This window comes from Rhodamnia argentea, chromosome 4, assembly GCF_020921035.1.
Source record: "Rhodamnia argentea isolate NSW1041297 chromosome 4, ASM2092103v1, whole genome shotgun sequence".
NCBI lineage: Eukaryota > Viridiplantae > Streptophyta > Magnoliopsida > Myrtales > Myrtaceae > Rhodamnia > Rhodamnia argentea.
In genome coordinates this window covers 19,387,322-19,404,604 of record NC_063153.1, presented here as the reverse complement: position 1 = coordinate 19,404,604, position 17,283 = coordinate 19,387,322, and the positions used below count along the sequence as shown (strand labels likewise).

General features: G+C 39.7%; 2 protein-coding genes across 2 annotated transcripts; both read left to right on the top strand.

Moving 5' to 3' along the window:
- The first annotated feature begins 6,679 nt into the window (after positions 1 to 6,679).
- Positions 6,680 to 10,077, top strand: LOC115752620 (probable LRR receptor-like serine/threonine-protein kinase At2g24230). The gene has a single exon (XM_030690897.2). The coding sequence runs from the start codon at positions 7,481 to 7,483 to the stop codon at positions 10,043 to 10,045; it is 2,565 nt and encodes an 854-aa protein (XP_030546757.1). The 5' UTR covers positions 6,680 to 7,480; the 3' UTR covers positions 10,046 to 10,077.
- Positions 10,078 to 14,982: 4,905 nt separating this feature from the next.
- On the top strand, positions 14,983 to 17,263 carry LOC115752627 (eukaryotic translation initiation factor 5A). The gene is made up of 5 exons (XM_030690907.2): positions 14,983 to 15,186; positions 15,953 to 16,075; positions 16,168 to 16,224; positions 16,747 to 16,821; positions 16,931 to 17,263. The coding sequence occupies exons 1-5, from the start codon at positions 15,064 to 15,066 to the stop codon at positions 17,033 to 17,035; spliced, it is 483 nt and encodes a 160-aa protein (XP_030546767.1). The 5' UTR covers positions 14,983 to 15,063; the 3' UTR covers positions 17,036 to 17,263.
- Positions 17,264 to 17,283: the final 20 nt, after the last annotated feature.

Genomic DNA, 17,283 nt, shown 5'->3' with positions numbered 1-17,283 from the left:
CACTTGGAAGTTTGATATTTGGGACAATCTCTCTGTGCGTGTGTGGTTTGAGCTTGAATTGAATGTTGAGTTGTGTGCTCCCTGACGATTCCTAACAGCAAAGGCTTCACCGCTCGTGACCCGAAGCCCAGCATTAAAAGCTTTCTGTTCCCACCTATCAAGTGGACCAACGCTCTTTCAAAATTTCTGATCCACAATGTTTGAAGGAAGCCTGTGATGGTCGGTCATTAACGGAGCCGTGAGCGTTTTGCTCTTTTTACTTCCTCCTTTCTTGATGCACCTTTTTCACCGCATTCCCTCCTCCACAATTCAACCTCCAGTTTCGCCTCCCGCAGCCTGAAATAATTACTGTCCCATCTGGAAAAAAGAAAAAAAAATGTAGTGATTGAAGAAACTCAGAAATATCTAACAGCTTCTTCATTGGAAAAACATAGGTATTATTCCTCAGTCATGGTACCAGGAGACCTCTCCGCCAAATTTTCATCTATCATTACAGCGCCAGTGTTTTTCACCTTACCGAATCCTTCTTATCGGACAAAACTGTTCTTCCCCGACAACTCGAGCTAAAACAGTCTGACAATGTATGTATCAGCGTATCACTCAATGCTCCCTCCCGAGCGAGACTCCGTGCGAAACGGGAGAGGATGGAAGGGATAACGGATGGAACAGGAAAACGAGCATTATATGTATAGCAAGCATGAGAAAATCAAGAAGGGTTGTCGGGATCTAAACGATTTGACAACCTCTCTAGTACCGTGTTAGATAAACGGCTTCTCCCAGAGAAACCTCAAATCGATAGGACACGGACCGATTGTGTGTGCATGACGAGTGGGATGGACACTCATAAAGAGCCATTTCGACAACGGTGCATTGCATAAATAGTTATGAACAGCTTTTGAAATATAATACGTCGTGAATTGTAGGTGCGAAGGATCTAAGTTCATGAACATAATATGAAAAAAAACAGCCCAAATTTAACGTTCGAATCATCTGCTTAGTTTGGTAACCTACCACATGGAAAAGGCCTCTTTCAAAAAGGTTCAACTAGGCATGGCTTTTCCATGCTTATTTACTTCAATTTTAGGGCTACAAAGCCAATAGCTATTTAACGAAATGGTTTTTGGCAATTCCATCTGTGGAAAATCCGGTTCTTGGGAGCAAAATTGATTCTAGGTATCCACCTCATGTGCAATTCAAATACCAACTTCGACTTCGGATCCAAGAGGCTATTTCAAACCTAATCGTATTCTTCCATTATATCTGCAAGTATGAGAGATATATGCACGTGGAATTACAGTTGCATGCGAGACCAATACATAATCATGATTAGCCGTTAAACCCATGTCGAACTCGTAAACAAGAAAATCTCAAGTATCCTAGATTACGAGACATGCAAATGTCACCATATCGAGGAGGAAACCCCAGCATTTTTCTTACAGAGAGATTTAACATTATCTTGTGATTTTCCTATTGAAAACGCAAACATCAAGATTGCTTAAAACTTTGGTTAAGGTGCTTAATCAATATAAGCTGGACATTCTCTGGTTTGAAATAGACTAATAAGATAAATATATTTATCCAAGCAACATTTTTTTTTATAATTGAAAAATCTACTTGGACTCGGACTCTGCAAATTCAAACTTGGGTTCCAACTGGAGGACAGTGACTGATCCTGACCTTAGCTCTGGAACCAGAGAAACTCCAACCTTTCAAACCTGCATGGAATCAATCCTCGTTTTCCAAGGACAGAAAAACGAGTAAGATAAGACATAAAAACGAGGACTTAGGTTATAACTTCCATAAAATCTGTCTTTATTGCCGTTAACCTAATTCAAATATTTAATTCAATAATTCTCATTTACGGTAGGATTTTCAAAACAGAAAAAGAATATCAATATGTTTAGTACGACCCTAAAAATTTCCATTCACATTATTTTTTTATCAAATTATAAAAATATTAATGGAGGCGGCGGAGACTAACAAGCTATGGTGGCATCCCTTGGCTTCTATTAGATTTCTGTATTAAACAAGAAAATTAATTATAGTTGGCAAGAAATGTAGCTAATGATTGTGACATGGCTCTCATTGTCCTCTCATTCTTGACATTCTATTGTCAACCAGTCAATGTCTACGTGGGAAAGCGGTCTACTCTAGATCTTGTGTTCACACACTACCTCTGATTAAAATAGACCAATTTGTAAGAACCGATTTGGTCCTCAGTAAATTTCACTGTTGAAATGAATCTAGCTAATACTTGCAGTAAAAGTTTTGATTAGTTACATTCGACGTGTTTTAGAAGTATAGAGAATAGTTTTCTTTTTATAAACTTTCATGTTGCCTAGTGTTATGGCACTTTGTTCATTTTTCTTTTATGTCCGAAAACAAACTTACCACACTTAGGCTCCGTTTGTTCTAAGGGAAAAGAAATTTCAGGAAAATGTTTTCCGAATTTTTCGATGTTTGGTTCACAAAAAATAAATAAGTCAAGAAAAATATTTTCCGTCAATGAAAAACACCACTAGAAGTGGGAAAAATAATTTCGAAATCATTTTCACTCATATTTCCTTCTTCAACTTCTTCACATTCCTTTTCTTTTTAATTATTTTAAAAAAATGATTTTGTTTTTTCTTTTTATTTTTTCCTTCTTCCTCGGCCAACGAGCTCGGGATCGCCCAATCTCGGTGAGTCAAGCTCGCCTATGGCCATCGTTGGCCGTAGAGGAAAAAGACAATGAAAAACAAAAAATAATAAGAAAAAAAATAATTAAAAATAATTTTTTTAAATTTGTAAAAATTGTTTATGTTAGCGTCGGTTATGCTATGTAGAACGAGTGGTATCCATGTCACTAGTTTCTGACCAAACGACGATGCGTAAAATCAAAATAGATTTTCCTTACCAAACGATGATGCGCAAAATCAAAATAGATTTTCCCTACCTAACGACAAAAAATATTTTTCAATTTATTTTTAGGCCTCAACCGATCACTCCAAAATATTGTCATTTTTTTAAAAAATGAATTTTCGAAAAATATTTTTCATAAACATCACATTTTTCGCAAAATGAACGAAACCTTAGCTGCTTAAGTAGTAATTTTTGTTCGATAAAAAAAAAAGCAGTACTTTTTGTAAGAATACTTATTCGAAACATTCATTTGCAAAGAGTAGGTTAAAAATAAAGTCAACAACATTTTCTTTAAATAATGTCCACCAGACATTACAAAAATGGGAGCCCAGTCTTTCCTGCAAACATGTAGAGCACTCCAATTATTAGTGAGGATCGTTCTTGCCTTCTTGGGCTCGTTGCTGTACGACATTAAATGAATAGGGTCGAATTATTTTCTTCATGTGAGGATCCAGCTGAACGAGATATCTGTCCTTAATTAGCACAACTTAATTAATGTTAATCACGCTGTCCTTTTTGGTCATTAATTAAGAAAAAAAGGTGGTGGTTCTGACTGAACTCGAACATCATTGAGAAGAGCAATGTTCGACGAATAAGTTTGCTGGCATTGAGTACACAAATGAGTATAGATTGTTTTTTTTTTTTTTTCGGGGTTGGGGGACGGTCTTTTTATTTAATTTGGCGTCGCTTGATTACTTGTTACTTACTCCTCGCCTCAATCAATGCAAATCGTCATCATCTGTGCAAGATTCTCTCTTTCTTTGTCCACTCATTTCTCATGTTGGATCTTGGCATGCTCAACTCTCTCTCTCTCTCTTTCTAACATGTAATGGGAGTGATCGGTTTTCAGTTCGTAAATACCTAGAATCGGACCGGACTGATTAATTCGGTCTGATTTTCAAACGATCTAGTAAAACCAGTTGCATGAGCTCAAAACACATATTCACAATGTGTAGAAGTATCTATAATAATTGAGAGTTTAAAATATTTTTTAAAATTAAAACTAAAAAAAAAAAAAAAAAGTTGATCCGGTCCGGATGGGCGGTTCCACATCTGGAACCGGGAACCCGGACTGGCTCCCCCATAAATCGGACCGAACCCGCCTGTTCTCTTTGCTCAACCTTAAGTAATAGAATTGGTCATTTGCATGATCTGATGTTGGACAGATTCCCAATGATTAGGTTTTCCTGATGCATCTGTTCCAAACAATCTGTCTTTACAGAAAGGAAAGGGATAAAGATACAAATTCTACATGCAAAACCTGTGCAAAGTGAACTGTTCCTAGTGTGAAATGTTCCTAAGCCAGCATGTAATGTAATGTCAATATTAATTACAATTAATGATTAGTCAAGTAGTCATTATTACACTCCCACAAGCTTTCTGTAAGTGTGCAAAGGATCTAGAGTTGACAGAAGAGTCCTTGTGGGGACCAAAAGCCACCTCATGATGCAAGACCATGGAGAAAGCTTTAGCTCAGATTATGACATGATGCATGTCCTTTTCTTTTTCGGACATATTTAAGACTTATTTCCAGGGACACAGACGTTTCGATTTTGTTGTCTAGGTCGTGAGCCGTGACTTCCGTTCGGTCGTATCACGTGTGGGGCGATTTCTATCCCTCGTAGAGAGCCAAACGTATTACCCAAAAAACTAGTTGAAATAGTTGAAGACACACAACTTTCACTTCTGTATTTTCTAGGGGTGAGCAGTTCCCGATCCAATCCGATTCCCATAAAAAATCGGAAACTGGACCGGTGGTCACGGTTCCCACTTTTCGGAACCGTGGACCGGACCGGCCACCCTCGGAACTAGGAACCGGACCGGACCATGGTCCGGTCCGGTTCTCGAGCGGTTCTAAGGGTTTCCGGTCCGCGGTTCCGAAAAGTGGATACACACTTTGATAGAAGACACGATCGAGCTCGAAGTCAAGAAAACAAGGATCAATGTACCACAAATTCGGCGGAGTCAAGGCCTCTTCAATTGGTAGCTCTAGATCGAACCATAAATGACCTAAACCTAAACAAAAAGTAAACATTAAGTTTGTTTTTAAAAAAAATTTAAAAAAAAGGACCGGTCCGATCTGATCCGATTTTGGGCCCTATAACTGGGATCGGACCGCCCGGTCACCATTCTAATTTTAGGAACCGAGGAACTGGAACGAATCCCTCTAAAATCGAGAACCGGACCATCGGTCCAGGTCCGGTCCGGGCGGTCTTTTTTGCTCACCCCTAGTATTTTCGGCTACACCGGTAGTTAATCGAAAATTAACGAGCGAAAGTCATGATAAAAGGTCTTGATCTCGATGAGTAGCATGAGTAATTTTTAATTTATTGTGAGCTCGTCTATTTGCAGTTCACCCTTCTTTCTCCTTTTCGGGGCCTATCCGAAAGATAATATAGTATTTCCTAATCATGAATATCTAAATAGTACCGATCGTTCCGCGGATGTCTTTGCTTCGGTAAGTTTCGCAAGGCATGGGATATTGATACAGTGATGAGTATGTTTCAAAATTAAAAACTTTTTGTACATCGGGTCAATTAGGATTGTATCTAGTATCGGCGGTTCCGGGATCACCGATTAGTTCATTACCAACTTTTTTTTTTTTTTTTTGGGTCAGAGTTCATTATCAACTTAGGGGGGGGATGGCTTTCGATTAGGCTATTACATCCTTTTTCCTCCTTAAGGCATCGCTCGTTCTATGAGGCTTGAACATGAATTAGTAAAAGAAATGGTGTAGTTTTCTTTCAAGCGAACTGAATTCGCGGTACGCTAAACCAGAGCAAACTGCAATTAAAAGTAAAAAGAAGTAGAAAGGAAGGCAGAAGCTTACCATTGAAGAAAACAATGAGAAGGCGATGAATAATGCTAAAACGTACTAATAATATTTTACAAAGTTAGTATACTACCTGTGATTTATTAAAATCTTATCATATGTCGGATCCGACTCATTTAAAAGTTCATTCATAACAAGAAAATTTCAAATAAAAGGCTTGAAATGCCATCATTTTCTCAAATAAGGGCCTAAAGCGCCTTTATTGTTTCAAAAAAAGGATTGACCAATGGCATTTTCGTCATTTTATTTCTTTTATGTTTTTCCATTTCTCTTTTCTTTTTCTTTTTTTTGCCCTTCCTTCTTGCCGGTGGCTAGTCTTAGGCGACAATCGACAACCTTCGCCGGCCTCGCCAACCTCTGCTCACCTAGCGAGGGCCCTCGCTCGGGCGAGCCAAGGGCTGTCCTCGCTAGCCTCGTGTTGGTGAGCCAAGGGCGGCCCTCGCCTGGCGAAACTAGGCCGACAAGGGTAGCCTTAAGGTGCCCGGGCGAGGTCCTCGTCGACGGGCGGCCGCCCACCGGCGGGAAGAGAAAAAAAGAAAGAAAGAAAGAAAGAAAGGAAAAAGAAAAAAAATAAAAACAAATGACAAAAATATCTTTAATTAAACCCTTCTTTGAAACAGTTAGGCCACTTCAAGTTCTCATTTGAAACAAACTCAATCTTTATTTTTTTATTTGAGAAAATGGGGCCACCTTGGACCTTTATAATTTTTCCATCATAACACGTCGAGTTCATTAACATATCAATTTCAGAAAAATAATCTTATTATACCTGGTGCTTTGAACAAAATAAAAGTGTTTATCTCGAAAAGCATCAACTTTTGAGTGCACTAATGTTTGACTGCACTTAAAATTGACGTCCAAATGAAGGCCAAAGAAACCGTGTCTTGACTTTGACAAGTGCTACCATATTTCGCTTTCGCTTTCCCCTACCGGAAAGAAATCAGATCAACTTGCATTCAAGTGGGGAAAGGCGATCGGAAAAAGAAAAAAAAAAAAAAAAAACACGGTGAAGAATTCATTGAATACCCACCAACATCACTGATAAATTTCACCAGCCCAAGAGAGATTTGTCTTCAATTCAACCCCCTCCAACTTTTTCAAAGCCTTTTCCTACCAACATATACTGTTCTTTAACGACCCGTCACACCCTCTCTCTCTCTCTCTCTGCCCAGAATAGTTCATACTGCACAGTGCACCAAATAGAAAAGAAAACCGTCACGGATGGAGCTAGGCTGATTTCGCATGTCATGTGTGTGAGGTTGTAGGCAGAGACAAAAGAGCGTTGCTTCGGTTTTGCTTTTGTTGTCTTCCTTGAACCTGCAAGCTAAGACAAAGGCGAGCTCTTACCCTTTTCTCTGAAGAACCACTAAAAGCAAGCACAGTCCTTTCAAAACCACCCTTTGCTTCTCTTAGCAGTTTACATTCGAACTTAAATGGTTTCAACAGCCAGTTTTTTGGGGTTTTCCGGGCATCTCAAGAAATGCCCATATGCAGTAGCAAAGTTGGTTCTTTTGTGACGACCCTTGTCTGGCTAGTGCAATAAACCCATACCCTCCTGCTTGGTGGTGGTTTTTTGGGATTTAAATGGAGCTAAAGCAGCCTGAGAAGTACTGTCTAGCCTGTGCCCAGAGCCATTTATGAAGGAGTTATGGTGGCCTTGGAGCTTTGAATTGGGGATTCTTTTTAGGTTGGAGTAAGTCGTCCCAGTCTTATTTCTCTGTGTTGAGAGATCTTGGTATATCTCAAATGGGTCTCGGCTTGTTTGGCTACCTGCTGGTTTTGGCCATTTGCACTAGGCCTTTGGCTTCTCAACAGCCAAACTCGGACGGGTCTTTTGTGTCCGAATTCTTGCGGAAGATGGGTCTCGCTTCTTCTCATGTCTACAACTTCTCTTCTCCTGTTTGCTCATGGCAGGGAGTTTTCTGTGATGCCGAACAAAAGAATGTCGTTAAGTTTCTAGCTCCTGGTTTAGGTCTGTCTGGTCCTATTCCGGATACTACCCTAGGGAAGCTTAGCAAGCTCCAAACTTTGGATCTTAGCAACAACAATATCACTGGGTTGCCTTCAGATTTCTGGAGTTTAGGCTCACTTGAGAGCCTAAACCTCTCCTTCAACCAGATTTCTGGGTCTCTCTCGAGCAACATTGGCAACTTTGGTTCGCTTGAAGTTATTGATGTTTCTGGCAACAATTTCTCTGGTGAAATTCCTGCAGCTATTGGCTCTCTTCAGAATCTTCAAGTCCTTAGACTAGATGGGAATGGGTTTCAATGGAGCATTCCACCCAGCATTCTGAAGTGCCAGTCGCTTGTCCTCATTGATCTTTCATCAAATCAGCTAAATGGGTCTCTTCCTGATGAATTCGGTGCCGCTTTCCCTAAACTCAAAACCTTGAACCTAGCAAACAATGAGATTCATGGGCATGACACGGATTTCTCAGGGCTGAAATCGATCACCACTCTCAACATTTCCCGGAATTCGTTTCGAGGATCGGTGCTTGGTGCCTTCCAGGAGATGTTGCAGGTTATCGACCTGAGCAAGAACCAGTTCCAAGGTCACATTTCTCAGGTACGGTTCAATTCCACCTATAACTGGTCTAATCTGGTTTATCTAGATTTGTCTGAGAATCAGCTCAGCGGAGAGATTTTACACAGTTTGACTGAATCCCGGAAACTTAGATACCTAAGTCTTGCACATAATAGATTTACCAGGCAGGAGTTCCCAAGATTTGAAGTCCTCTCTGGTTTAGAATATCTTAATTTGTCCAAAACCAGTCTCACTGGTCACATTCCCAGTAAAATTTCGGAGTTGAGTCATTTGAAGACACTCGATCTCTCTGAGAATCATCTCAGTGGACAAATCCCCTCTCTAAGCGTTCCAGGCCTCCAAAACCTCGATGTTTCTCAAAATAATTTGACCGGAGAAATCCCAATGTCACTCTTGGAGAAGCTCCCTTGGATGGAACGATACAACTTCTCTTACAACAACTTAACCTTCTGTGCAAATGGATTTTCCCCAGAAAACCTCCAAAAAGCCTTCTTGGGGTCAATGAATAGCTGCCCCATTGCTGCCAACCCAGCATTCTTTAAAAGAAAAGCTCCCCGAGACAAGGGACTGAAGCTTGCGCTTGCTTTATCCCTCTCAATGGTCTGTTTGCTTGCTGGACTGCTATTTCTGGCCTTCGGTTGCAGAAGAAAAACAAAATTGTGGGCTGTAAAACAGACCTCATACAAGGAAGAGCAACAAATTTCAGGTCCTTTCTTGTTTCAAACCGATTCAACCACATGGGTGGCCGATGTAAAGCAAGCCACATCAGTCCCGGTTGTAATATTCGAGAAGCCTTTGTTGAATATCACCTTTGCTGACCTCTTGTCTGCAACATCAAATTTTGACCGTGGCACCCTTTTGGCCGAGGGAAAGTTTGGGCCCGTGTACAGGGGTTTCCTGCCTGGTGGAATCCATGTAGCTGTCAAAGTTTTGGTTCGTGGTTCCACGTTGACTGATCAAGAAGTGGCCAAGGAGCTCGAGTATCTCGGCCGGATCAAACACCCGAATCTTGTCCCGCTAACTGGATACTGCTTAGCCGGGGACCAGAGGATTGCCATATATGATTACATGGAGAACGGGAACTTGCAGAACTTGCTTCACGACTTGCCACTGGGTGTTCAGACCACGGAGGACTGGAGCACAGATACGTGGGAGGATGACGAGAATAATGGCATTCAAAATGTAGGATCTGAAGCACTGTTGACCACTTGGAGATTTCGACACAAAATAGCCCTTGGCACAGCGCGAGCTCTGGCATTTCTACACCACGGGTGCTTCCCTTCAATAATACATCGGGATGTTAAAGCTAGTAGCATTTACCTCGACTACAACTTGGAACCGAGATTATCTGATTTTGGGTTGGCTAAGGTGTTTGGAAATGGATTGGATGAAGAGATTGCTCGTGGGTCACCCGGGTATGTTCCGCCAGAATTCTCTGAACCTGGATATGAGTCCCCAACATCGAAATCCGATGTATATTGCTTTGGCGTGGTTCTTTTCGAGCTCATTACAGGGAAAAAGCCGATCGGAGATGAATATCCAGAGGAGAGAGAGGCAAATTTGGTGGATTGGGTTAGGGGGTGGGTGAGACACAGCCAGGGATCAAGAGCCATTGATCCAAAACTTCGCGGAACCGGACCCGATGACCAGATGGAGGAAGCCCTCAAGATCGGTTATCTCTGCACAGCCGACCTGCCCTCGAAGCGGCCGAGCATGCAGCAGATAGTTGGACTTCTTAAAGATATCGAGCCAGTCTTAGGTGTTTGATGAAGTGAGGAAAAACAAGAAACGAAAAGGGGATTTTTTTTTTTAAGCTTGATGTTGTTTTATTCATTTTCTCACTGTGTTCACGAATTTGATAAATCTCTAGTTCTTCATGTGCTGCTAAGGTTAAGGAGGGAGCTGTATAGTAGTCCTGAACTTTCATGTTTTGGCTCCTAAGCATTCTCTTTTGTTTTATTTCCGGTTACTTTGTAGTACAGAAGCTTAATTTATACTTGGAAGCCCAATATTCCCGACACCGACTTCTCTTTGCAGTTTTGTCTTAGGTGTCTGCATTCATTTACCGCCGATCATCCAAAACCCGGTTGAACTGTTATGCTCATCAATGTCTAAACTACTTTACCTTCTTTGCCTTGGCAAACCAACAGACCCATGCATTTCCACTAAAGAATCTTGGCGGAAGCACAGGCCTTTACATGGGTGTCATGTGAAGATACCCTTTTGTTATCTCGGAGAAAGATGCCTGTGGGACTCTGCATATACATTACTACCCTTGTATTGTAGCTGAGTGTTCTCTTTTTACAAGTTCCACGTTTAGGCCATTAAAAGAGAGCATGTTTCTTCTGACACCATACGAGGGCGCCTTAATAACAAACAAATCTTCACAGGACTTGGAACAAAACCTGGACCACCAGACATGGACCATTCTCTTCTTTTCTGCAGATCAGTGGATTTTTGTGTGGGGATTTTAGGACAGAGATGAGAAATGGGAGCATGTGCTCGTCGTTAAGGGCATTTTGAAACTTTACTGCCTTTATCCACTCCTTGTCCTTTTTTAATGACTCTGTTTGGTTTTGCGGGTGATTCCATGCCAACAACTGCATATGAATATGAAATGAATGTGTGGTACCGCAGTGGTATCTAAACCATTTCTAACTCAGAGAGAGAGAGAGAGAATTGGAGGACTGGTGGGAAAATCATAACGTAAGCTAGACGAAAAAAAACAAGATTTGACGACCAATTTAGTCAAAATGGGGTTGATTCTGTGGATTCGGTTGCTGAGCATATAATAACATTTTGGGTTGTTCTTCTTTTGACTTCATGACGCTTTGGATGCAAGAAAGAAACCCACCCCAATCACCATCCAGAAAACATGGACGCTCCTTCCATGAATTGTCCTCTCAACCAATACATTTAAGACATAATTACATAAATGAAGTCAGCATGACAACCCATGTGAGATTCATCCATAATGTAAGTTTTTTTTTAATATGGAACCTTGCATTGTTGAATTAAGGGGAAAAAAATATGTTGTTTTTTTTTTTTTCATACTTTTTGGGTAAAGGAGTGTGAGATGAGGGAGTGATAATGACAAAGGGGTGATGCATCATTGACCCCAATGTTGCTGTAGAAAATCTGTCTCTCCCTCTATTTTGCATGATGGATGTCCACACGCTGCCAAAAAAGCACTCATGAGAAACTCCTGCTCATGTGGAATTTGAGGTTCTCTTTACCACAATTTGGTGCACTAATTGAGGGAGTCATATGATGCTGGCTAACGTGGTCCCTACAGTCACCCTGGGGAATGATTATTGGCCAAACAGTTCAAAAACATATAGAGAACGAATTAAAAATACATATTAAAAAGAGGAGTCTTTTGCTAAAACTTGGGCTTGCTTTGTGATGAATATCCCTTTTAGAAGAATTATTTATCTCATCAAGAAGAGCAGTATAGACCTGCCTTGATTATGTGTTAATTCGGACCAATGAACATGAAGTTGATAATCAGACCTTTGTTTTGGCAACTTAAGACAACGTTTATTTCGGAGAAAATTTCATGATAAAGAAAAATACTTTTTGAGAAATGATTTTTCAGGAAAATGACTTGCCCTTTTTATGTTAAGAAATTTATTTTCCTAACTTTAAGCATGCATCTTTTTTTTTTATATAATGAAAAGGGCGAAACCCAAATGTTACGCCAAAACTCGACTAACGAAACTTGATCCAACCCGATCTCCTAATAATAAATGAATCAAACCTCTAGGTGACCTATTTAAAACGAAGGTGTCGTTCGTATCACATGAGTGAGTGATCCAAATTGCTAACTAATCAGCACATGAGTTTCCTTCCCTAAAATTATGCAAAAATTTGACATGGTGGAAGTACAATAAAAATTTTTGAATCTGAGAAATGAGCGTGTCGCCAAAGTTGAGAGAGAGGTTGTTTTCTGGAGCAGTGAAATAGCGGCTTGCAAGTCCACCTCCACAATAAGTTTAGGGATACCCAAATAAATAGCCATTTTAAGATCCAAGATGATACCCTACAGTTCTACTTTGAGTAAAAAGCACACTCCCACAATCTGAGTAAGTCTAGCGAGCTAGTTGTTCGATTCATTACGTAGAAACCCCACCTCTTGAAGCAGGGCCCAAGTTGCCTTCAGAAGCTCCATCAAAATTGAGCTTGATCCAACCAGTTAGAGGGGTAGTCTAACCCACGAGCTTACCTATTTTCTCCTCCGATGAGATAATCTATGTTCCGCCACTCGAGCCGATAAAATGTCCTTAACATGATCTAGGATCAGGCGCAAGGGTTCTCTGGTAAGACAAAGCTCCTTCTCAGATAATCATTTATTCCTCTAATTCTAGAAGTGACAACAAGCAACCGCAAAAATAAGTGACTAGTCCTCTTGGACACTAGTTGAAGAACTAGATAGGTTTGATATCAATCATAGGTGTAAATCTTGAGTAAAGAAAATCGCCGAGAAAACTTGCAGGTAGAAACTTTTGCTAAACTGCCATTGTGTATGCACGGTCTCTAAGTATAAGCATGCGTATTTTCTTTGATTATAAATGATTTTTCATCTATGAACTATTTTTAGCAAACCAAATGCGAGAAAGTCTAGAAAGCTAATTCCCGAAAGAAAAAAATCACTAAAACAAACACCCCAGGAGTGTGTTTTCTATAATGCTTAGCAAAGAAATAGAAAGTGACTTTTCCCTGAACATGTTCCCTTTTATTTGAGAAAGGTAGCCTTTTAGGAGTTGCAATTCTTGTGCATAGATTACTATAGGATGGGCCAATTTCAGCGGTTTCGGATAATTCATATAATAAGGCGGGCTGAGCCCATTTCAATTGGGCTACTTGACCCAGGCCCAGCAGAAAAGGCTCATGAAATTTTCATGAAATTTTCCATGGGGGAAACATGAATGAGACACCTAATAGGCAATAGCTTGAGTTTTGCTTCCAATTTCAATTCATATCTTTCTATCTAAGTAAAGTCTAACCCAAAAGATTATCTCAAACTCAGAGTTTTCCCCCATAAAATTTTATAAAAAGCCCTTGGTCGATAACTAGATGATTATCCTAATTATATTATGGAAAAAAAAGGTGGAAAATCTTAATTCAATTTAGTAGTCTTTCGTATAATACAAGTCCTAACAAAATTGTATTTAATATAAAACCATTAATATAACTCCCATTCTATTTATTTTCATATAAGAAGCTAGCCATGATGTTGAAGAGCATGTCAATCAAATTCTTTTTTGAATGTCGTGGTTGATCGAATCCATTGGAATAGACTTATTTAGGCACGAGGAATACGACAATCTTGGTTCAACTAGCAATGAAAGGAATAAGATGCGATCTAGATGATTCGTGCAGAAAAAGCCGTCGGCATCATATACTCATGCCATTTATGTCTCTAAAAAAGGGCAGATGTGAACCGTCAACATTGCATATGATTTAAATGTCCAAATCAAGACAGTACATTATAATTTTCATAGAATCAAAAGGGACATACTCATCATGAACATAGATAGGGTTGTACTTATTAATTTGTTAAAAATGCTAGGATGACAAGTGGCATCTTCAAGAATCCTGACAAGTACAAGAAAGGTGATGCATGCTTTGACAAATACAAATCCTTATTTTGGAAAAGTTAGCCAGCACTAAAGATGTTCATAAATAAGAAGCATTGCTAAAAAAAAAAAGGGCAACAACTCTACTTCTATGTTCTTCGGAGACTTGAGTCGCGTATGATGGGTCGGAGCATTATCGTACTTATAATATAGGAGTATTCTTATCTGATATCATAAATAATGATCCAATCCATTCTACGTAGATCAAGTATCAGCAAAAGTACTTCGGTGTAATCACATGAAGTAGTAACTATGTGGAAGTAGATTTTACTTACAAATCACTTAATAGGATCCCTCTCTTTTGATGTGGGACATTGAATAAACACGAGAATGTAATCAATTCCAAATTTCGACATTGATTACCTTAATTAATAGGTAAAATTCTTATACTCTTAGCGTAAGTGCTTTTGACTTTGTTTATACATACAAATAATTACTCGTGTCACGCATGCTTATAGAAGCACCTATCTTGATATATGCAACTAGACCATAAATTGGCGCTTTGCACGGGAAGATTTGTGTACTACCCTTACATTGTTTTATTTACAAAATATTATATTCTTTTCACATGAAAAGAATCAGAGTACCTAAATAAAAGAATTCAATGTTAGGAGACATGGATATTTTTCTAAAAAAACTAGCGATGCAAGTATGTATGATGGAAGAATTACAAAAAAGAGTACTAAATCGATTGCAATTGTGCCAATTCGGTATTAAATATTTTTTTGTATCATTCCTGTGAAAGCATTCTCCAAATTATCTATCTTTTGTGGAACAAACAGAGCCTAAGAGAAGAACCGATTTTAGACTCAATTATATCATTCATAACATTGAGAAAGAAACATTAACAATACTAATTCCTATAGAAATTGATGTGGACTCAATCACTCCAACTCTCCAACATGACCAATCTTACATTTGTATAATCAAATATACAACAAGGTTATAACCATGGATTCTTGATTTTCTTTTCGCCTTCTTCAAACCTTAGGCAACGCATCCAACGGCCAGGATTGAACCGGGCGTGTAACCAGATTTAGAAGAACAAAAAGTAGGGGCCTCCCACCTGCCTTCTTCTTCTTCTTCTTCGTGTCGTCCTCACACTGAGAATTTCTAGAGAGAGACAGACAGACAGAGAAGAGAAAGATGTCGGACGAGGAACATCACTTCGAGTCGAAAGCAGACGCAGGGGCGTCAAAGACGTACCCGCAACAAGCTGGCACCATCCGCAAGAATGGCTACATCGTCATCAAGAATCGCCCCTGCAAGGTCTCTCTCTCTCTCTCTCTCTCTCATATTCTGGTTCTGGGATTTTTTGGGTACTGAGAATTTATCTGGGTATGCGATTTAACTCGGTCGATCTTCCATGCAATGTTGTGAAAGCTCAGAATTGTCGAGGCATGTCGTTTCTTCGTGTGGCTTAATTCAGTAATTTTCACTTAAATATTGTTGTTTGGTTGTTTGATTGTTAGAATAATAAGGAATTCATTTCGTCATCCCGTAAGAGACGTGCCGGGGGATGCTTCCCGGTGGAAATTGTGTGAGGCTCCAACACCTTTTGGGGACTGTAAGAAATTCTAAAGATGATAACTTTTTTGCGCCTTTTTCGTGCAAAAAAGTTCGGAATATGTCGAGGATTTCCACAGGAGCAAAATTCTTGTGATCTGCTGTGTTCTTGGGTTAGATGGGAATTCATGTAACAGGGTTCAGTTCTTGCTAATAGATTGATAATTAAGCTCTGGAATTATAGTTTGAGGATTATATTCCCTTCCACTGCATATCTTGTGGGACAATAACGCAGTTTGATATGCCGTCCAGTCTTCCTTCTCTCATCTCCCTTACATATACAATGGCAAAATGTGGCCGAACCGAGCTCATATGGAAATTCTTTGCACAGATAGCCCCATAAATGCTAGCTATTGCTGTTCATTTCTGTCTGCTTCCCTCCTCTATTTAGAGGTTACTGCATCACATTTGATATTGTCTGGATTATGGTCTCGCTCTTATAGAAAATTTCTTATAATGGCGGGAGCAGGTTGTAGAAGTTTCTACCTCGAAAACTGGCAAACATGGACATGCTAAGTGCCACTTCGTGGGGATTGATATCTTCAATGGGAAGAAACTTGAAGATATCGTTCCATCATCCCACAACTGTGATGTAAATAACCTATTGGCCATATCTACTGTCAGATGATCTTGTTTTTGAGAGAGGGTGTTCTTTTCTTAACGTGTTCTGTATTAATTTTGCAGGTGCCCCATGTTAATCGCACTGACTACCAGCTGATTGATATCTCTGAAGATGGTTTTGTGAGTGATTTGTTTGCCATTATTGCCAGATCATTTGCTTCACAAGGCCCTGTGAACTGTTATCATAAGATGGTGCTTATAATAGTATAAACATGAGTACTAGATCACGGGTTATTTGAAAAAGGAAAACGCTTTTCTCCTTTTCTTTTTTTGATCAATATTCCATTATGTGATCAAGATTTTGGCTGTTAAATACTCCAAAAAGTGACGGCTTTCCGTTTGAAGGAGAAAAAGCATATTGACATTTACAGCATCTTTCTAAGAGGCGTGATTATCAGACGTCCAAACGATTCTCTCATAGACCATGAAGAACCATTGGTATCACAATTTGAGTCAGTCTTCTTGTAATCAAAGCAAATTTTATGGGATGAATTGCATTTATCAATTTGAAGAAACATCCTTCTTCCAAGAAAGATTTCTTAATCCCAGTAGACCTTAATTAGTATAAAGACCATTACAAGAAAGTTTCTGCTCTTCTCTTCTAGACTGAATTTTAACGATTTGTGTCTGAATATCTTTCAGGTCAGTCTTTTGACTGAAAATGGAAACACGAAGGACGATCTGAGGCTTCCCACCGATGACAATCTGCTTAGCCAGGTATCACTCTAGGACGTGCATGTTTTCTTATCCTGGTCTCTCTATTTTTCCAACGTGCTTATTTTATTGTCAATTTAGATCTAACTTGTCATGCATTTTCCTTTCACAGATTAAAGATGGGTTCGGCGAAGGAAAGGACCTTGTGGTGTCAGTCATGTCCGCAATGGGAGAAGAGCAGATCTGCGCTCTCAAAGATATCGGTCCTAAGAACTAGAATAAATCGCTGCTGTTTTATTAGCTAGTCATGGCAGTAGAACTTGTTAATGTTTGCTAAAGGAGTTTCCTTACATTCCTAAAATCCACGAACAGAGGTTTATTAGCAGTGTGGTTGTAATGATGACGAGTGATGAATCCGATGATAGTAATGGCAAGAGGTGGTAATCCTCTTGCGCATGCCTCTGTTGTACAGCCTTGCGCTCACAACAAAGGGGATTACATTGAACTTTGTCTTATATCCTCTGT

Coding starts and splice junctions, on each gene's coding strand:
- LOC115752620 (XM_030690897.2), top strand. CDS start 7,481: ATGGGTCTCGGCTTGTTTGGCTACCTGCTGGTTTTGGCCATTTGCACT.
- LOC115752627 (XM_030690907.2), top strand. CDS start 15,064: ATGTCGGACGAGGAACATCACTTCGAGTCGAAAGCAGACGCAGGGGCG. Junction 16,076..16,167: donor CATCATCCCACAACTGTGAT/GTAAATAACCTA, acceptor TTAATTTTGCAG/GTGCCCCATGTTAATCGCAC. Junction 16,225..16,746: donor ATATCTCTGAAGATGGTTTT/GTGAGTGATTTG, acceptor AATATCTTTCAG/GTCAGTCTTTTGACTGAAAA.